Source organism: Myotis lucifugus, unplaced genomic scaffold (assembly GCF_000147115.1).
Source record: "Myotis lucifugus unplaced genomic scaffold, Myoluc2.0 scaffold_427, whole genome shotgun sequence".
Taxonomy (NCBI): domain Eukaryota; kingdom Metazoa; phylum Chordata; class Mammalia; order Chiroptera; family Vespertilionidae; genus Myotis; species Myotis lucifugus.
This window is the reverse complement of record NW_005871475.1, coordinates 712,619-735,308: the sequence shown is the minus strand read 5'-3', so window position 1 is coordinate 735,308 and position 22,690 is coordinate 712,619. Positions and strand designations below refer to the sequence as shown.

At 40.4% G+C, this 22,690-nt stretch overlaps 1 protein-coding gene across 1 annotated transcript in view; it reads right to left on the bottom strand.

The window, feature by feature from the left end:
* Window positions 1-611: 611 nt before the first annotated feature.
* Window positions 612-22,690, bottom strand: part of CNTNAP5 (contactin associated protein like 5) — a 661,914-nt gene continuing 639,835 nt past the window's right edge. The window contains exons 22-24 of the mRNA XM_023744097.1: window positions 4,842-5,060; window positions 3,308-3,379; window positions 612-808 (exon numbers count right to left, since the gene is read on the bottom strand). Coding sequence (XP_023599865.1) covers window positions 612-808; window positions 3,308-3,379; window positions 4,842-5,060 — 488 coding nt within the window. The remainder of the gene's footprint in view (window positions 809-3,307; window positions 3,380-4,841; window positions 5,061-22,690) is intronic.

Here is a 22,690-nt window from a genome sequence, read left to right as displayed (position 1 = left end):
AGCACAAGGACAGCTCACTGCAATCAGGACCCCTATGTTTAAAAATACTCAGGGGATAAGAGTCAGAGTGAAAAGAGGTTATGAGTTAGGTCAATGGGATTCCTATGGTACAAATATTAACACAAAACAATCCTCTCTTGTTCCTTTTAAAGTGGCACTGAATGAAGCCAGGCCTCTAGCATCTTCTTTCCTACCCTCAATTCCCTGGTCGGAACAGACTTGAGATGGGGAGGACGTCAAAGATGGCTGATAATAGCTAAGTCAACCTCAGGTTCAAAGGAAGCCTGCTGGACGGATGGCAGCGAACCGAAGGTGCATCTGAGAAATGAATACAGAACTGAATATGCATGCGTGCACACGTGTCTCTTCCTTGTCTAGAAGTCAAGTCAGTCTCGAGTGACCATTACCAACACAATAGGTTTGTCAAAGAGGAAGACAGTGGCCATAGCTGCCTGGTCTTCTGGGCTGGGTAAATGCCATGGTTGATGCAGGTATGATCCGAAAATAAATGGGGAAAAAATAAGAAAAAGAAAAGGACCAGAATTAAGAGACAGAGAAAGAGGAGGAGAAAAAATTAACAACAAAAGAGTATTAGTTGACCCTGTAGATTTTCAAATGAAGTATTCCCGCTTGCACTCGCTCACTGTATTTTGCAAGTCAATGTCATTTCTGAAGGAACTGTCCAAGTTTGCTGGGTATTCCTTCTCCTTTATCTGGTTCGTGCGATGTGACTGCTTATGCCGGTAAAGGAACCGCACCATGATGCCGACGATGGAGAAGATGATGAATATCACCACCGCGATTACTCCTGTGGAGAAAGGGGGCGATGAGGGAAAAACATTGTCACAGCTCATCCACTCCAGAGAGATGATTCAGTCAGACAAGGAAGCCGCTTAGGAGGAAACAAAAGAAAATAAAACAAAACAACAATAAAACTCTGCCACAGGCCCAGAAATAAAGAGCAGCTGAAACACCTTCGGTCTTCAATTACAAAAAGCATCCTCCTCCAGAATAGGGAGAAAGCCAGTTTACATCAGCGGTTGTATTGAATGGACTAAAATTGCTATAAAATAAATAGACTAGCAAAATATTCTATTAAATTTCTTCAAGACCCTCTTTAAACAATGTGACAGAATCAGTTGCAATTAACACATTTTTGTCACCTTGCAAATAAGCATTTTATAACTACTTTTGCATCCTAGGAACTAATATTTAACTATCTCACATCACAATAATGCTCTCCTGACGTAAAAGTGGTGATGGTATATGTGTGCTTTGCTAAAATGTTTTATTAATAACAAAATGCTTCCCAAACATTTAGGGCATTCCTACCCTGCTCTGCAGCTTCCAGGCACAGGTTAGCTAGAGGCGGTATGCCTCTGTCCTTCGGAAACGCAAAGCCAGCTGAAATGCAAGTTTCTGCCCCATTGCGTCAGATTCCTCCTGCTTTGCTTGTTTGTGATTTTACTGGACCTATTTGGCAAATCGCCCTTGCTGACCTCTAAGGGCTTATTTCTATCTTTGCCAGGAAGCCTCTTGGGATATGAAGAGCAAAGTCAGCAAAGGGATATTAGAAATGTGGACACTGCCACTTTTAAAAGGAGGATGTGTCTACACGGGAATGGAGGTTTCTCAACATTAACATTTGAAAACTATTTATTCTTTAAGTTATTACAAATATTGTTGAAATATTAGTATGTAACCTTCTGTTTTCCTTTAAGTAGGATAGATATTGGTAAAATATGTTTATTTAACAAAGTTATTTTTGAACACCCTGCATTGTGATTTATGTAAATAGGAACTTTAGAGAGTTAAAAACATTAAATGCATATCCCCTATGGATTTTTATCAGCGCTGAGGCCCTGATTAAGACAGCTTACCTTTGAAAATAAAGCATTATGTAATATGTCTGCCACACTTTTGGAACCAGACAGAGTGAAACCTCCTAAGTTAACAAACCTATGAATGAGCTGGGCGGTGGGTGACTCCCAGGAACAGCGGAGCCTTAGGAGATGAAATACAAACTGGCTGCTCCGCCCCGCACGTGCGGGACTCAGAGTGGGAGGCCGCGCCAGCTTCCGAGAGTCCCCTGGGGTGGGGGTGACTTTCTTGCTCTTACAGATACTTACGAAAAGATGTACACAGGTGGGAAAAAGTGAGCGGTCACAAGCCTTTTCTCCACTTGTCAAATGAGAAATTAATTACAGGAAGAGAAACAGGCACGGAATTATTTTCTACATTCCTTGATGCCAAACTACAATCAAGTTGGACTCTCTTCCCTGATGCAGAAACTCATGTCAGACATTTTAGGACCTTCCTTAAGGAGGCAGGTTTTCTTTCCTCACAATCCCACTGCGATGCTGCGCCTTTGAGCTCCCACAGCTGTTTGCACTTCCCCTCAAAGCACTGCTCATGGCCTCTATGTTGTCTGTTTATCCGGCCTGTCCCCCACCAGACCAAGAGCTCTTTGAGAGCAGTGCCCACATCTTTCACCCTCTATTTCTACACTGAGCACAAGCCCTGACCCAAAGTTGGGGCTCATCAAATAGAAGTTAAATCAGTGGCTACTGCCATCTTTTAAAAGAACCCCACCTAACTGCCAGAGGCAGTGGTCCTCAGATGGAAATGAATTTAGTATCTCACAGGCATCTGCCATTAAACAGGTTTGGGAGGCAATCTGTGTTGCAAGACCCAGATGGAAAAATCAAGACTATTGGAGGCTGCAGAAAGCTGAGGCGAATGAAAGGGGTTGGGAGGCCAGCAGGCAGTGAGACAAAAGGAAGCCAAAGGAGTGGGGGAGCTGAGCTGACCTCAGAGCAGCCAAGATCTGCATCTGTACCATGTGCTGCTGGATCAAAACTACAGTCTGAAGGCTTCACATCCAGCTCATTAGATCCAACCCCAATCACTTATGGAGCAACCCAACAGGATGCAGCTTCCCCCATCTGTCTACCCCAGTATGGCCCTTTCCCATGTGTAATTTTACTGGTTTGCTTTGCTTGTGCTTCAGGAAAATAGACACCGGGATGAGATGAATACAATGCACACTGCCTGTCTCTAAGTAAAGTGTCCAGCTGTTGAGTCAGTAGTCAGCTGCCTGAGGATCAGGGTGGGGTGCATCCGTGGTGCATCCATGGAGCTGCTGGCGCCATACAGCACACAGAACTGTTTGTGAAAAGGCTCATGGACTTGCAGGAACCGTGGGGTTCTGGGTCCTGGATGGCATTAAGGAAGGATTCAGATACACTTCTCCAAAGTACAGAATTACTTGAGCCTTTTCTGCTTTCATCAACAAAGAATGGTTTACCTCCAATGACAGCCGAGTCACTTTGAATTGCATTGGTGAGTGGTTCCCGCTCATCTCTCTTCCCAAATGGATCTGAAAGAAGTAAGAAACAGGAGCCTTCACTCCTCACTGAAAGTCCTGGGAAGAGGACTATTGCACAGAGTTGGGATGACACACCCGAGGATGAGACCAATTGCTCTCAAATGATGGTGATTTGGGATTTTGGGGAAAAATCAAGCAGACATTCATAAAAAAGCATTTGAAACACATACTTAATACCCATAGTTGCATGACCTGGTAAGCTTCTATGTAATTTGTAAGATCAGTGGTTAAAACAGATGATGGCAGTACCCTCCCCATGTGTGCTGTGGCCTACTGCTTCCCTATTGGCCTACCCTCTGTGTTTGGTTGGACAGTCCCTATGCATGACAATGGCTTCTCACCTCAAGCACACATGCCCCTCTGTTTCTACTGCAAGAGGACACTCAGCCCATTGACAGGGAAGGACAAAAGTGCTGAAGAATTAATATCTCAAACCCTCACTAAGGAGAGGGGATTTTACTTTATGGACATTAGCATACATGGGATAAGGAAAAGTGCACTGCATTTAAAAGCACATACATGTGGGTTTGAGTTACTGCTCTGCCATTTGGTCCAGTGACATTGAGCTAGATACAAGTTTACATAATCTGCAAATGCATTAATAGGTGACACTTATTAATAACACCCATACATATGCATAGAGTACATGTGAGATTTCCAGGACCTGTGGCATCTGTCACTATTATCATTTAATCCTTAGAAAAAGACGATAGCATGAGTACTCTTTATTTTTCCTGTTTCACAGATAAGGACATTACATTGATGCCAATAATTAACTTGTCCAGAGTCCTAGAGTTCATTCATAGAAGATTTGGAACTAAATCAGGGCTGGACAACTGTCACATTCGGGTTCTTTCTATTGTATCTCATTGCTGCAGGAAAATGCAGAGATCAGAGTGAGCAGGCAGCAAAACTCAGTCCTTTCTGTGCTGATATTTAATAACTTATTCAGCAGTTGATTACCACACTAGATTAAAACAAATACCAGGAACACTTCAAGACATCCAGGATGATCATGCATATGACAAGATAAAATAGGTACTTTACGGAGTGTAAAACAGATGTATGTGTGGGTGAAAGTGCTGTGGGGCTTTCCTATATTAAAAAAGTAGGTTTTAATCACATGACTTGTATTAGTCAACAGCCAGCTTGCCTTTCTGAGCCCTAAACTCTTTAATCCTTAGAGGAGCAGCCATTTTAAACAGTAGTAACTAACATATGTCTATTTAGTAATATATGTAAATATGCTTTTAGTTCTAAGTACTCATTGTATTAAAAGTAGGACTACATTAATATATATGAAAATTACCCATGAGAAATCAATCATACTTTTTAACCACGTATATTCATACAAGATAAGGAATTGAGTAATATTGATCTTTAACCTGGAAGCTTTTGAAGACATCAGAAGTAGTGCTACTGGTGTAAGTTCACTGGGTATTCTCTTGTGTACCTGAGGAAGAATGCACCGTAGTCACTGCATTCACATCCGAATCCGTCCCAGAGCCACAGCTGGCTTCTGTCAGGGCTCCTTGAATGATCACAGGTGCGATGGTCGCGTGGCGCAGAGCTGCCTTCAGTGGTGCTATGTGGTTGTACTGGACTGAAGACAGGCACCCAACAAAACCCAGGCTGTTCGCTTTAGCGACTTCAGAATCTAATCTGACATTCTCTGCAACATAAAAGACAAGGGCCTTTCTTTTTCAAACTATGCTCCATATCTTCTTTAAAAAAAATCTTTATTGTTTACATTTTATATTTAATATTATTTTGTTTTAGTTTCAGGTGCACAGCATAGTGGTTAAACGATCATATACTTTACAAAGTGATCTTCCTAGTATTTGCAGTACCCACCTGGAACAATCCATATATATAAAAGGCTAATATGCAAAATGTCCCCTCGGGAGTTTGACCAGGAGACTGGGAGTTCCATTGCTTGCTATGATGTGTGCTGACCACCAGGGGGTAGTGTGGAACTAAGGGAGGCCCCAGTCAGCAGGTGGAAGCCAGAAGGCCACGATTGGCCCTGATTGCCAGCCTGGCCTAGAGACCCTACCCGTGTACAAATTTCCTGCACTGGGCCTCCAGTATATATTTATAATATTCCCTATGCTATAATTTACATCCCCAAATATTTTGTGACTGCCAATTTGTACTTAAGCTCTTTACCTTTTTTTACCCAATCCCCCAGTCCTCCTTCCTCTGGCAACCATCTTATCTTCTTTTACATAATGCCTGAAATCAAAGATATTACCTTATTTTTGAATTAGGGAAATCACCCCCTATCTCTTTCTATGTCCTCTCCCCAAACTCTCCTTCCACTAAAGCATCAATATATCAACCACAGAGTGTTAAAAAAAATCCTGCTATCTCTGCTTTAAGATAATGTTTCAAACTTTCAAATTTTATTCACATATTTTATGAGCTGTAACAAAGACAATAAATCTCTTCTACACTCTATATGTTTTGTAGAATGTATATCATTATGTCCATCACCATTTATCAATGAATGCTGGTAATTAGTTCAAACATACTACAATGCTCATTACAACATTTAACTCAAAAATATAGAAGGAAATAAGTGAAAAGAGGCAGACAGAGATTATAAGCCAAAGTGGTCCTCCCAGAGGTTTATCACATTCAAATGTGTTAAGTGACCTGTGTAGATGGACCTTCTCAGTTCTGTCCATGGTATTCATTGGTGAGCCTGGATTTTCTAAAACAGCATTCAATCTCCCAAAGTATCTTTGAGTATTTATAAAAGAAGATGAGGCAAACATTTGCGACTCACAGAAAGACCAATGTCTCATTTTCTTCAAGGTTTGTACTAAGATTACTCATTGGCCCATTCTTTTTAACAGGAATCATTTGAACAAATTGCTATGATGGAATCATATAAAACTATAATACACAATGAGCCTTTTTTGTCTTGAGGTGTAATAGTTTTGACACTCCTAGATGTTTCAAATAGTTATTTTATTATGATGATTTATTTTTTTAAATATATTTTTATTGATTTCAGAGAGGAAAGTAGAGAGAGAAAGAGACAGAAACATCAATGATGAGAGAGAATAGTATGACGATTTATTTTTTGGAAGAGGGCAGAGACTTTCCTCTCTACCATTATAGATTATAACATTTCAATTCATAAATAGTCAATGAGTGCTTCCCTGGATTTCTAAGCAAGCATTTTGTTGGCAGCATTTAGAAAAAGATGCAATAAGAATATGGAAGAAAATGAGAAATCGACATCCCTTAATTCTTTTTCTAGTTTTGCTCTCTTTATACTCTCCCTCTTTAAGCACAGCATATTAGTGAAACAATCATATACTTCACAAAATGATCTCCCCAGTATTTACAGTACTCACATGTAAATATCACTAACTTGTCATTCTTCTCACAGGAAAAAGGAAACAAGCCATGTGAATTAATGTGATATGGCCATGTAACAAATTACCATAAACTTAAACTAAACAGCATAAAGCAACACACATTTATGATCTTATATTCTGTAGAAGTCTTGACATGGGTTTTTCTGTACTAAAACCAAGGTGCTACAAGGCTACATTTCTTCTGGAGTTTCCAGGGGAGAATGCATTTCTTTGCCTTTTCTGGATCCTAAAAGTCACCATGTTCCTTGGCTTATAGCTGTCTTTTTCTACCTTCAGAGCCAGCAAAGTTCTATTTGTTGTGCCTTCCTTCCATTACATCTACAAATAATTCTCCTATTTTCCCCCCTCTTCTATTTTTAAGGACCATTGCAATTCCACTAGGATCACCCAGATAATCTTGGGTGATTACCTCATTTTAAGGCCAGCTGGTTAGCAACAGTAAGTTTGTTTGCAAACTTAACTCCTCTTACCCTTGGCCTAACACATTCACAGGTTCTGAGAGCTAGGACTTGGATGTCTTTGTGGGTCATTATTCTTCCCACCACTCCAGGTCTGGGATTCTGTGAGAACTCTCCAGGTATCCTGCAGTGTTGGTGCATAGTCATTACTTACTACTGGAATAATTCATAGGTTTATTTCTCATCATAGCTTTAAATGTAATCATCTCATAAAAGATTTCTTGGACAGTGTTATGCAAGTCTTCCAGACCAAGAAGCTTTAAGACTGGGTGCTATTTGCTGAATGGCTCCAAAAATCAATGTAACCAGCTGTAATTCAGAATGCATGGTAGCTACTGATTGACAGTTATCAAGGGATAGTATTATAGAGCAGAAGTATGTAGAGGAAGAGGTCAAAGGAAAGTACAAACTGGCATGACGTTTTGCTCTGAAGGATTTGGAAGCAGTGGAAAGGGACATGTCATTGTAGCTATGCCTTGAGAGTGTAAGTTAAAAGTACCAGACCTCATTCCCAGAACCCAGTGAGAAAGAAGCCCAGACTGCTGGGAAGGTCTCTGAAGGTCATCACTATGATGAACCCCATGAATACAAGCTCCAGGTACAAGAATAGGCACATGGATGAATCAGGGGGAATACCAGAAAATGACATTTTCTCCTTAAAGAAAGAACTGTTTTAAATAAAGTCTTATTTCTGAGGAAGTGTATTTATTCTAGATGTATAATAAGCATGAAAACTTTGAGATGTTTCTTAACAGAAAGAAAGAGAACATGAATTCCTCATAGGAGAAAATACTCTCAGTATGAGGCCTGACATAATGATTTTTCAGATTCTTACAGAGGTAGGCAAACAAATTTAGGATGGTTCCAAATTATTTTTATAATCTTGTTAAGGGAGAATGTGGTAGAGAAAAGTTCTTTGCTAAAATAATTAAAAGCTTCAAGTACTCAATATTCACTGTCTATTAAATAACTACTGTATAACTACACTACTTGTTTTAAAAGTATAATTACTGTTCCCCTAAAAATTTCTTTCATTTATATTCTATTATCATTCAAAATTTACAGATGGAAACACTGACAATCTTAAAAGTTAAAAGATGTACAGAGGCTCATTTGGCAAAGTTGAGATTTAAACCAAAGTCTCTATGCCTGGAAATGCCAAACTCTTTATCTACGCTGTGATGCTTTCTTAAAAATCTCTCAGAAACATCCTAGGCAGAGTAAGATATTTTAACATAAATTAGCTAAGAAATAGTTCGCAAAAAATAAGAAAAGCACAAGTAATTTTGGTTGAATGCTTCCCAAAACTCAGTAAACTCTATTATATTAAAGACATAGTGCATTTCCTAATTCATTTTATTCAGTTTTTAGGTTACTGCTGCATTATATTCATAAGGAACAAGATGAGGGGACTGTGGTATGTGCTGAGCTGAAGAGTGATATGGAAGACAGACTTGACAATAAGTGTGGTTCCACAGAGGACGTGGAAGGAGGGTGTGACCAAGGCCCGACCTTGGGGACTGCCTCTGTTCTGTTTCTCATTCTTGCCAACATTTTCTGCTAACATATAAAAGTTCCAACCAATCAAGAATTACAAGGTTTCTCCACAGAATATGTACCACCACCATGAGAAACCACAGGTATCTTATAAAAATCAACCACCTACAGAATATCTTATTTGAAAACTAGAGGCCTAGTGCACAGATTCGCACACTGGTGGGGTCCCTCAGCCTGGCCTGCACCCTCTCACAATCCGGGACCCCTCAGGGGATGTCAGAGGCCTGGTCCATGGATTCAGCCTGTTCCCCGCAGGCCAGGCCAAGGGACCCCACCGGTGCACGAATCCATGCACCAGGCCTCTAGTATGCATATAAGATCTTTGGTTAATCTCTTCCCACCTTCTCCCCTCCCCCCTTCCCTCTGAGATTCATCAGTCTGTTCCATGTTTCCATGCCTGTGTGTTGCGCATCTGCCCCCCTAGTGGTCAGTGCATGTCATAGCTACCAGTCGAACTGTGGAACGGTCAAACAGTTGGACACTTAGCATATTAGCATTTAATATATATACTAGTAGCCCGGTGCACAAAAATTTGTGCAGTCGGGGGGGCGGATCCCTCAGTTATTAAACATTTATCGGCACAACACTGACCACATTGGTGGTGGTGGTGGTCTTGTCAGAATGTGTTATATTATGCAGACGAAAATCTATTTAAACAGATTTGATGTAGATATTTTCAAAGATGGAAGAATTGTCCCTGTCAACTATTTTAGTTGATTCATATCTTCACTAATTGCCATCATTGCAAAGTTTTCAGTCCCCATATGGATTGCTGGATATAATAGGTCATGCGCTGTCCCTGTCCTCTGTAGCCTTTGTTACCTTAAGGACTCTAGTTTTCCATTTATATGTTTAAGCACCAACCTTACTGGCTTAAAAATGTAAGCTTTTAACACTGCTCTCTCTGTTCCATATCCTTCCGATGAAAAGTGGAATTGGGTTGCGGCACAGAAGAGAAATTCAGAAGGGGAATATTGAAGTAATGACTGCAGTAGGAGAAGAGGGAACCTATTTCCCTGGCCACAGGCGCTGGCGCCCTGGACCACAGGGCTGGCAGCTTCTCCGGGTGGCTGCAGCTTGGGACCTCGGGTGGGTGGTTGTCCGTCTCCTGGGCTGCAGCCAGCCGCAGGCGCTGGCGCCTGGACCAAAGGTGGGCGGCTTCTTCTTCTGGTGGCTTCTTCTTCTTCTGTGCTTCCAGGGAGGGTAGTCAGTTATGTGTATATGTGTGTACATGCAAACATAGGCGTGTACACGTGTGTATGTGGAAATCTGCTGGGAAAGTCAAAACCATAGAAGAGTTGCCCCCTAACTCTTGAATCTTCCAGAGATATCCCCCACTTCTTTATTCTATCACTACTGGAGAGTCAGTATTTGCAGCCAGTCAGCCAGTGACTCTCTCAGTGTCTATTTCTGACTTCTTCTTTCCCTGTCTGTCTTCCAACCCCTAATCATATTTCCACATGGATGCATCATTTTTACTCCCAATATTCTGTATAGAGAAGGAGTCAGGATGCTGTCTTCCCATGAATAGTACTCAGTAAAAAAAAATTGCATTTTAGTTGGGCAATGCCCCTACCCACCCTTCAAATCCCTTCCACCATGCATTTCTGTTTCCCTTTTTGTTTGTTGGATTGTTCTGCCGCTCTTTCTCCTCACCCTACCACCCTTGGATCATAATGTAAATTCTTTTACCATGTCAAGAAATTATTAAAAATACAGGTACTTCGAAAAAAAAAATACAGGTAATTCTCTGAACACCGGCTGCCTCTTCCCTGCCCTGCCTGGCTTCTCCGATCACCGATCACTGGCTGGGCAGGACAGGGAAGAGGCGGCTGCTGGTGGCCACTTCTTCCCTGCCCTGCCCGGCTTCTCTGATCACTGGCTGGGGGGCGGGCAAAGGCGGCCCCAGTTCTCCGATCACGGGCCGGGGGGCAGGGCAAAGGCGGCCCTCAGGGCTCTTGCCTGCCACCTGGCTCTTGCCTGCCACCTGGGTTTCCGATCACCGTCAGCGGCAGGTGGCTTCTTCCATCCTTCCCCTTTTGCCCCCCAGCATTGCGCCTACATATGCAAATTAACTGCCATCTTTGTTGGCGGTTAATTTGCATATCGCCCTGATTAGCCAATGGGAAGCGTAGCAAAGGTATGGTCAATTACCATGTTTGTCTATTATTAGATTAGATAGATTTATCACTTTCAACATACTTTAAAAATCATTGATTAAGCAAAAACAAATAAATAAACAAACAAAAAGCATAGATGCAGACAACAGTCTGGTGATTGCCAGAGGGGAAGGGAGGTGGAAGAAGCAGGTAAAAGAGAGTAGGTGGGATATATGGTGACAGAAGGAGATGACTTCAGGTGGTGAACACACAATGTAATCTACATATGACATATTATATAATTGCACACTTGAAACCCGTATAATTTTATTAACCAGTGTCACCCCAATAATTTCAACAAAATATTTTTTAAATCACTGATATATGGTTTCTGATTTGCATTAGTCTCCTGTTGATGAAGCAGGCTCCTTGTGTGTTCTCATTTCTGACCTTCAGTTGTAAAATAGTGATTAATAATATCAACCACATGAATTATGGTGGAAATATATACAACAATAGAAGTATGATTCTTAGGTTAGTGCCCATAAATTCATTTATTAGTATTATTACTATTAATTATTATTACTCTTCCTACTACTCACCCAAGGAGCTTCAAATTCATTTATTACACTCAATAGCCCTCAACATGCCCAGGTTACCTTTGTATTTGTATGGGAGAACTCAGATGTGAATTCTGATGTGCTTGCTATGAGGTTTTTCCACTGAATTTCCACCCGATAAGGATTCACAACTGAATAAACCTGGTCCTAAAACTTTCAATGAATGACTCAGTTTTTAGGTTACTACAGCCTACCTTTCTCAGCATTTTAAAACTTGACTTTCTACATTAATTTGCAGAGATTCATTTTCTCAAAGCAAAGCTATCCCTCTATTTTATCAAGTGGATTCAGTGATGCCATGAAAAACAGCACAGAATCAATTTCAGCCCCAGAATGTGTAACATTTCCCATCTTCACAATTTTTTTACACTAAAGATTGATAGAGCCAATCAAGGCATTTTTCCCCTGGAATTTATTGTTTGCTTTTGTTAATCCTCACCTGAGGATATTTTCCCATTGATTTTTAGGAAGAGTAGAAGAGAGAGGGAAAGACAGAGAAACATCAATGTGAGAGAAACACAACTGGTTGCCTCCTGCACGAGCCCTGATCAAGGCACGGACCAGGGAGGAGTATGCAACCGAGGTATGTGCCCTTGACTGGAATCAAACTCAGGAACCTTTGGTCTGCAGGATGACACTCTATCCACTGAGTCAAACCAGCTAGGGCTTTTTTCTGGATTTTAAAAACAGAAGAAAATATAGCAATTTGCTAAAAATAGACATTGCTCTGGGATGTAAGGACATGTACTATATGTCAAAAGCCATTTATCAGATTTGAATCTGAAGTATCAAACTACAAGCCAGACAGATCCATACAACCTGAGCTTTAAGAGTAAAATTTTGTACCAACATGAAATATAAATAAAGGAAACCAACGTTAATGGAAGATGTGAGCAGTATATACAAGTAAAGAGACTTTCCCTTGAGTCCATTGTGACTTTCAGGTAACAGAGCAGCAGTCCAAAGACATAACTACCAGGAGGATTCACAGTCCAAGAACCATGTCCCTCAGATGAAGCTTTTAATCCTAAAAGGGGAATGTCAACTGTATTAACCAGTTATAATGCTTTTATGCTTTTATGGTATGTTCATCTGCATATCCTAGGTAAATAGTCATCCTTGGGAAATGAGAAAGGGTGACATAATTGTGTTCAGTTACCAGTGAGGAAAACTAGGACATAAGATCAATTACTTATCTAAAGCAAGTAACCAGTCCATGGGCAATCCAGGCCTCCTACCTAGATCTCTTAAATTTATCCTCCTTTTTTCTATTATTCCATACTTAACACTCATTTATAGTATTATAATTTAAAATATATTTTTCAATTACAATTTACATTCAATATTATTATGTATTCTCAGGTGTACAGCATAGTGGTTAGACAATCATATATTTTATTAAGTATCCCCCCCCAATATTGCAGGAACCCATCTGGCACTGTACATAGTTATTTCAATATTATTGACTATACAGTATTCCTTACACTGTACTAAAGTGTAGTACACTATACTACACTGTACTACACATCACCATGACTGTTTTGTAACTACCAATTTGTACTGCTTAATCCCTTCACCTTTCCACCCAGCCCTCCAACCCCTTTCCTCTCTGGCAACCATCAGTTTAAACTCTGTATCTATGAGTCTGTTTCTGTTTTGTTTGTCCATTTACTTTGCTCTTTAGTTTCCACATGTAAGTGAAATCGTACAGTATCTGTCTTTCTCTCTCTGACTTATTTAACTGAGAATAATACCTTTGAGGCCCAGGTGGATGGACCTGGAGGGCATTATGTAGTGTTGATTATTGATAGGGTGAAGAGAAATTTCAGCTCCATAGCATGACTTACAGCCATTCACTTTCTAACTCCACCCACCCATGCAGCCCATCTGTGCTGCACACAACCTGACTTCTCCCTCTGCCCCGAATAGGCAAATTGTTCTCTGCCTGGAAGGCCGTTTTGTTTCTCATCCACCTGGGTAACATCTGTTCTTCTCTGTAAAACATATATTTATTTATTGGGTCTCTATGACAACCATTCTCTGTATGGGACAGTGAACAATCGCTAGCAAGCAGACATTTCTCATAATAGAAGATGAATTTAATAGACTAGCAGTGATTTTAGGCACTCTTATGATTGGGGGAGATCACTGTAGCTGTGGGAGTACCCTTGACACAATCTAGTAGAGTGGTGATCAAATTGGGCATGCCAAAAATTCCCAGAGGGATCTATGAACATGCCTACTTCTGGATTTCTACTCATCCAGTGTGGAGTTACCCAAGAACTTGATTTTTTTTGGAATGTCTGTTATTTTAAGAATTTACAGTTTTAAAACACATACTTTGACTATTATGAAATGGGTGATTTATAAACTGCACTTGAATAAATGCTGATGTAGGAAAGATGGCTTGGATTAAATTTATTTAAGTAAATGCTTAAGTAACAAATAAACAATAATAATGCATGAAAGGCCAGAAGAATGTTCCAGGCACAAAGTAAAGCCTGTATGAGACCAAGAGCAAGAAAGCCCATCACATTTCCAAACACTGAAATATCAAGTTATCTCTGCCTTAAAATAAATATGGTGCTGAAAAGAGAGGCAGGGGCCAGGTAGAGTGAAGGACGACCCTGCATCTTCCCAAGACTTTTTGCTCCCTGACTTCCATCACTCTTGTTTTATTTCACAACTAGTGACCCGGTGCATGGATTTGTGCACATTGAAAGGAAATTAATTAGAAGGAATATTTTAATATCACTATTCACCATTCTCTATAATAGAAGTGTCAGAGATGAAAGAATATTAGTAAAATGTCTATAAAAATAATATATAAATTGATTAATAAATAAACAATAACATGATATAACAACAACAAAGATATCAAAACAACAAAAACATGATGTAAAAACAACATATGATATAAAAACATTGATAAAAACAATGACTGATAATTTGATTAAACTTATTCTAATATCTCCCTGTACACCACATTAAGAGTAAAAACACTTTCAGAGTGCTTGACTAATTTCCCTTGTGATGAAGTATTTAGAACTTTAACTTTAACGTCACATGCTCTTCGAACTTGAGAGAAAGCAACATATAACTGACCAGGTCTGAAAACAGGTTCAGGTAGGAAAATTCCTATTCTGTCTATAGTTTGTCCTTGTGATTTATTAATAGTCATCGCAAATGCTAGCATCATGGGAAACTGTCTTCGCATTAATTTAAATGGGAGGCCAGTGTCAGACAGGGACAAATCAATTCTTGGAATCAGAACAACCTCTCCTTTCACAGTTCCTGTTAATACTTCAGCTTCGATTATCTTTTGATAATTAATCTAGTACCATTACAAAGACCCCATTTACTATTAAGATTTATCAGTAGTCTGATGATTTCACTTACTTTCAATTTTAATTTATGATATGGCATTCCCAAAGGAGTAATACTATTAAGAAATTCCATGGGAAAATTTTTCTTTTCAGCATCATCCATTGAATTGATGGAATCATCACTCAAATAGGTGTGAAAATCTCCATCAAGTGTATCCAAAATTTCTTCAGCTTCAGGGGTACATTGTGCCAGTAGTTGGTCTTCAGATATATTCTGTCGACGATGTCACTTTCTTTCAGCTTCAGAATGTCAACAAAAACAACCAAATTCATGGTCGAAAATGACAGATCAAACCACACACATGCGATTGGCGCCAGCAAGAGCTTTATATGTATCATGCATGCGCAAGTCAACATTTATTTTTAAATTGCCAGTGAGGGCGTCATATGCACCGGCCTGCTGGTCAGTCAGACAGTCAGATGGACATACGGTCAGTCACTTAGTCTTTTGTATATATAGATAATGTTAACAAGTCTGTCCTCCCACTAGATGGGAAGTTTACTAGTATTGCTTTCCTTTTCCGATTTTCAACCACAGTAACTAGGACACAGTGTTCAACACACAAAGTCAGTAAACAGTAAGAGAAATTAATGAAAGAAAAAAAGTATTGTTTCTCAACATCATCTATAATGCAGCCTAGTCAGGAATACTTACATATATCTCAAACTTCTTCCTTCTGGTCATTTGTAAGCATACAGCATCCCCACTTCTATATTCACACTCATGGTGTGTTATGTGGAACTCTCTTTGATGAGGCCAAATCCTGACAAGAATGTGGTTAATATTTCTTACAGCTCTGCCCAGAGTGCGCTGGAATATCTTTCTTCATTATTCTCAATATTTTGTTACCTAAAGCTCAGTGAACCCTTGAGATGGAATCTGAGTGACCACACAAGCTTTTTTGCTACATGTCACAGTGTCTTATGTTGGTAGGAACTCCATAGGCTCTAAGAGCTAGAGCCTTCACACTGCCAAGAGGTGCCCCCCAATGCTGCATGGCAGGCTCCTTTACTTTGGGGCTCAGGCTGAGGATCCCTCTTCAGTGGTGATTCCCTGGGACACCCCACTGCAGATCACAGCCTACTCCCCCAGCCTAATTCTCCAGCACAGACACAGCTTATTTCCTTTCCAACTCATTTCCACAAAGTTTGTACTTGTGTGCGTGCCTGTGTTTGTTGTAATCATTGATTCACTTTTTATGCACCAGCCCAAACCATCAGTTTCATGATGAAAGTGTGCCTATTTGCTGACCACTAACTGCCTCTTTCCTAACATAGTATCTGGGACATAAAAGTTGTTAAATATTTGGGCGGGATGAATGAGTCTGCATTGCACAAGGTCTGCACATGGTAGGTCTTCCATAACTCTCTTTAAATAAAAATATATACAGACAGATGGAAAGGTATATTGGTAGATAGATGGCAGATAATAGATAAATAGATACTAGTGATAATGCAAAAAGTCTAAGAAACAACCGAGTCAGTTGAGTAAACAAAATTCTGCCATTTGAGAACTCATTATTTCAACTGAACTCATTGGCTGAACCAAATTTTTCCATTTTTAACTGGGTTTATGGATATAGGACAGTAACTACTTACTCAGTAAAACTTTAGCAATATTTCCAAATGTAAAAATTCTAGTTATCATACTCCTGATGCAATTTCTGCTTATTTTCACAGAAAAAAATCACTTTCTTGAATTTAAGGCTAGGATTTGAAAGCTGATGTATAAACTCAATTCTTTGAAGTTAAAAAATAATAATAATTCCTCCTTGGGTATTGATTAGTTATTTGCTGTGTGGTCAGACCCAGACAACTTATGTGTATTGATTTATACCAATGTTTTTTAGTCTGTTAAATGAGCAGAATTAGTGTCCTGCATGCCCCAACAAGGAATCTTTTAACAGAGTCCAAAAATAACCTGTAGAAATACATTTCACTCTGATATGGAATGGCTAGCCAGGATTTAAAAGCACCAAAAAGAGTAGCAGCCATGTTGAGCACCCTCAGTGATTTGATGTTATTTCTTTTTTGTTTAGAGAGGCAAGCACAATGCAGATTTTGTTAGGAGGCTTTCTACTGCAAGTAACACACGATTTAACTTTACAGAGATGTAAATTATGCAGGGATAACTGATTTCAAAACAGGGTTTCAGAGGCAAGGAGAGCCCTGGGGATGAAGTTTGGGGGTTTCTCCTCTGTGGCTGTCTCATCTTCAGGTTGAGGAAGGTGGTGGTGGAGATCCAAGCACCACATCCAGATGCAACAATGTCCACAGGGAAAACAGACTGCCTCACCCTGCGTTTCCTTTTAAGGAGGAAGGATCCTTTCTGAGAATCACGCACATGCAGCCACCCTTCAGATGTCCTCTAATGGGCCACAGTGCATCACAGGCTTATGCTCCATCACTGGCAATGGGATGGCAGTTCTCCAGACCTATTTTCATTATTAAAAACCCTGAAGAGATTCTAGATATTGATACTTATTTTGAATCTCTATATATCCACTGTATTCAAAATTAAAAGCAAGAATACTTAAAAAGAACCCAGAACACATTCTATTCAGTGTCCAAGTGCTGATATCATCACACAGCCTGTAGCCTCTGAACAGCTCCATTCTACTTGTGTAACAGAAGATGAGTGATAGAGATGAACAATGCCCGTTATAAAAAGAAAGAGAGTTTGACCTTGCAGTTTTCCCTCCCCCACAGACCCCTGGACAAAACTGAGAACCACAGGCTCAGATTAACTAGGAGGGACCCTCCGAGATTGCAGATGAAGAAAACCCCTCCAGAAGCACATGGCTTCATGAAGGAGCATGAATGCTTAAATAGAATTGGAATTCTTTTAGGAAAGAGAGAACTCAAAATGAATATTGGGTAGACAACAAACACTGTCAGTTACATGCAAACCAAACTCTGGAAGCCAAGCAAGATATATATAGTCATACATTGACCTTTATAAAGAACTTGATGTGTAGGTTGAAAAACCTAAATTTGGTTGCTCTAAATAAGGAAAAAGTAGAGCTATTCTTTAGGGACTGAATAGATACCAGCCATGGGTAAAATTACCCCATTGGTCATAATTATATTTAGTGCTGCTTCATTGTGTGTGTGTGTGTGTGTGTGTGTGTGTGTGTGTGTGTGTTTTCTGGTACTTATCTGTATCTACCTACTTCATACCACTAGTCAATATTATGTCATTCAGGATGACTTTGAAGTAGTGCTCCATAATAATATTAGGTGAAACTAATTACTGAACATTTATCAAATTATGTCATAAAGCATCATGCAAATGGCACACGTTAGCTTTCAGACTTGGAAAAGATGGAGTAGTTTGGCATTATACTCACTCTGCAGATAAGAAAAAAGCACTGTAGCTAGAATTCCTAGCTCTTCCATTATGTTTTTCTTCTTATACATACTTTGTTTCAACCCACAGATCACAGCTTAACAACAAAGCCCCAGCACAGAGTGTCTGGCTTTACAAAAGGCTCATCTTGTAATTTTAGACAGTTAACTAGTAAATCGAAATAAATTAGGGTATGGTGGGGCTACAGGAAACCTCTTTAAGAAGAACCATCCTCAAGTCTCCTGGGACGAGCCTGGGTGTGAGAGACACTAGGTACTGAGGCCAGGGAAGGCCTGAAAGCTGTGTCCTAGTAGCCATGTGTCCAGGAGTGAATGGATCAGAACAGCCCTAGGATTTGGAAGCTGACCTTTCTGGGAAACTGACAGGGTTCACACAGCTTCCAGGGCCTGAGGGATGGGCAGAGGGAGGGACAAAGGGAGTACATATTTGTCTTCATAGGTATAGATTATCACCGATATATGACTGGTGATTTTTTAATATTAGATGACAATAGCCCACTAAAATAACATTTCTAACATGGTAACCATGAAGAAGAAACTTCATCGCTAAGCCTCAGAGTTTTTTATCAGTAAAATTGAGTGATCATAGTGTACATCTTAAGTTTGGTTTCCAGGATACAAGGTATAGCAGAGAATAATGCCCTGCCCTAAAGACATCCACACCCCAATCTCCAGCACCTGCAAATGTGTTACTGGATATGGCAAAGGGGCCTTTGCTGGTAGGATTAAGTTAAGGGTTTGCAGAGGCAAATCTTGTCCTGGTTACACAGGTAAACTCGCTCATCACAACGGCCCCTATAAGGTGTCCAGAGTTCAAAGACAGAAGCAGGAAATGCGATGACAGGAGCAAGAGGTTCCAGCAAATCCAGGAAAGGGCTGCAAGCCAAGACATGCAACCAGGGAAGGAGCGAACACTGTCTCCCTGAGCCTCCAGAAGGCATTCAGCCTCAGATGCTCACTTAACTCTGACCTCCAGAACTGGAAGACAAATTGATGTTGTGTTTGATAAACTCTAAGGAGACATAATCTGTTTGTAGTCTACGGAAGGAACTAGGGCTCATGGAAGTTTGCATGCAATCTGGAGAGTACACACTCCATGGAAGAACTATATGCTCATACTAAAGCTCCGTGGCTCTCAGTTCCACTGCCCTTAACTCCTCTTTTCTTGGTTAAATGCCTTTCTAGCTTGGCTCTCGGCACAGTGTGCAGGTGGCTTGCCATGTCTGCATGCAGTGGGTTGCAGCCTTTTCTTTTTCCTGAATAAACCCATTTGGTGACTAAGTACCTAGTCAATGTCAATTTTAGTTCGACATTTGAACCACCGAGTTTGTGATAGTTGCCACAGCAGCAGTGGGAGAGGAGCACTCTGTGCATGCTAACGAGGGGCTATGTTTCTATATTTAAAACGTGCCCAGATGGTGACATCGTATTGGCTATAAGACAATGATAATTTTCTTGTTTAAATATTTCCATTCGATAAAATTGGCAGTTGCAAACATCATTACTTTTTTTGTGGTCCCACAGTGCCACAATGATGTGGGCCAAGTTTCAGTGATCCTGGTCTAAACATAGTCCAGGAGTAATTACATAAACTACAAACTGCAGCTAGCTCTTCCTTCCATACATCAATATGCAAATAACAGACATGCATCACGGTTAGAGACCAGACTGGTCACTGTGCTGTCATTGACTCAGTTCTCACACAGACAGCAAAGAATATAGCTCAGTTCTCACACAGACAGCAAAGAATATAGCTCAGCTCACACACAGGCAGCAAAGAATATATTGCTTCTTGGTCTCTCAGTAATAAACCCATGTGACTTTTATAAAAATAGATAGATAACCTAAACAAGGAATTGGCCAGCAAAGATAAAACTGCAGCAATGAAACAGAAAGTGGTAACACTGGAAGCAAAATTCAAATGCAAATAGATTTATGGAAGACATAGCTGACCATGGGACTGCGGACTCTGAGAGACACTTGGTCCCCAGCCACAGGACATTAGCGAAGGGGATATGAGCTGATATGAATAGAGGAAGTGGCTCATGACAGCAGCGTCCCAGAAAAGAAGGAAAAAGAAGCTTCACATTAAAGGAACTCTCCACGACATTTCATGAGACTGGAAACACGAAGGATAAGATATTGGGAAAGGCGTGTGACAGGCCACCAGGACGAGGGCAGGATGCTCCCTCTGTGTCGTCACACAACTGGAAGCAAGCATTGCAACACTCACTCTTAATAAGCTTTTTACAAAGGAAACACTCATCCGCAATGTTTCTGATAGTACTACATACTAGTTTTATTATTTTTTCATTTTCCTGAGAAAATGAAATTTTTGATAAAATTTTTTAAAGGTCATAGAACTCTGCATAGTATTTTTTCCCCTGACAGATTATTAAGGTGTTTTGTTTTTCTCCCCCAGTTCCATGCTGTGTAAAACAAGGATCCCCTGCACAATATCCATCAGGAAAGATCTCTACTACACGCTGCATGCTGCGTCCAGTGCCTTGTGACACCAACATCTCTGTCTTATGAGGCCCATTTTAAAGGTAAGGAAATGGAGACAAGGAAGTGAAAAAGATGCCCCAAGAAACAGCCAAGAAATGATAAGAGTTGAGATTTGAAGCCTCCTGTGTAAGCTCAACCCTGGGTTGCAGGTCCCTGCCCTGGCTTCCTCTCAGAATCACGGACACTCCTGGGATATCAATTATGTCCCGGCTTTGTGCTGCTCAAGTGAGATGAGAAGTGATGATCACATCAGAACAACCTTGTAAAATAAGAAGCATGTTAATCTACACATCTCAGGCGAAAGAAATTAAGGTTTAGAAGTTAAGGTCAACTTGTCCACGGTCTCACAGTAAATGATGAAGCCTGACTTCAGACCGAGTCCAGGGGCGGCAACTCTCTCCCTTCCTGGGGCAGGTGCTCACTGCCGGCAAGTGCGTGAGGTGAGGCAGCGTGGTGGCTGTTCCTGTGCTCCTCCTTGGGCAGCATATTCATCCTGCAACATGGACCTGGGATAACTCCATGAAAAACTATTTCTGGGATTTCATTACAAGAGGTCATTTTAACGCAGTGTGTTTTGCAGTTTGCTTCAAATCACACCACAGATTCAATTCAATAAATATAAAATTCAGAATGAATTGTACACAAAGCGTTGGTCGTGTGGTCTGCGTAAGGCTGGGTCGGCTTAGCTTTTAGACAGACACACCACAGTTACAGTGCAGGACCCACGTTCTGGGGAATGGCCCAGGCCAGAAGCCTCCTGCAGGCTCCTCCCAGTTTCAAGAGTGTTCCCTCCACTGCTGACTACATAACTCCTCATCTACAGCTTTTGCTTCAGTCTTAACCCCATGCTTCCTTGTTTGATCTCTTGAGCTGTTTTCTTGATACACAAGGTGGCCTTTAGCATAATGGAGATCAAACTGGTTTCAATGACCCAGTATGAGCAATATACTCATCCAATCACTTCTCTGTAGGGCAAGAAACCCAAAAGAAATGGTTCCAGCCCTCAGTCATCAGCTCCTGGTAATTCATATCATTGTTCTTCCATCAGAGCTTTAGGATTTGGCTGAAATAGTAGCATTTTCTTTACTCTTTCTCAATCTTATTCCGAAAAGATAAAACCACAAATTATCCCTGTTAGTTATAATTTGCATTTGAATATTTGAGTGCAGGGAGAGAGAGAGAGAGAGAGAGAGAATAGTAGCTTAAATAAAGTCATGGTTTATTTACAGTTAGTAAGAAGTCTGATGCTATCCAATATAGAGTTGATGTTTTTGCTGCAGATATCACTAGGGACCCAGAATCTTTTTATAGATTAATACTCTCCACAGACCGTAGCTTTTATCTTCTTCTTCATAAGATGACTTAAGGCCCCATCTATCACCACTATGTCCCAGGCAGAAAGTAAGGGGTGCCAAGGGCAAAAGGGTACATACTTCCTATATTAGGCCTTTTGCAATCCCCAATGACTTCTCAGAGCCTGTTGTCCAGGACAATGTCATACAGCCATTATTAACTCAAGAAGAAGGCTGAGAATATACTGTTTTTACCTGGGAGTTTTTAACTGGGAATATTGCTCCCTCAAAACAAAACAAAAAATACACTACTGTGTTCAATTAAAAAGAGGAGAAATATTGAATACTAAATAAGCTATTAACAGTCTCTAGCTTAACTCCTTTCTTGCAAATACCTTTTTTCTTCATACTTTCTTTCAATTATGCAACTTTCCCTCTAGATACAGATGTCATGATCCATGACTCAAACTCCCTGGTTCAACATTCACTTGTACTTATTAGCATTGTAGCCCTAGGAAACTCACATGATACCTTCTGGACTGTCCCCTCATCTATAAAGCAGGGATGAGTGTAGTGATAGGTTAAGGAGGGCATCTGTCTTTGACACTCCTTCCACTGAGA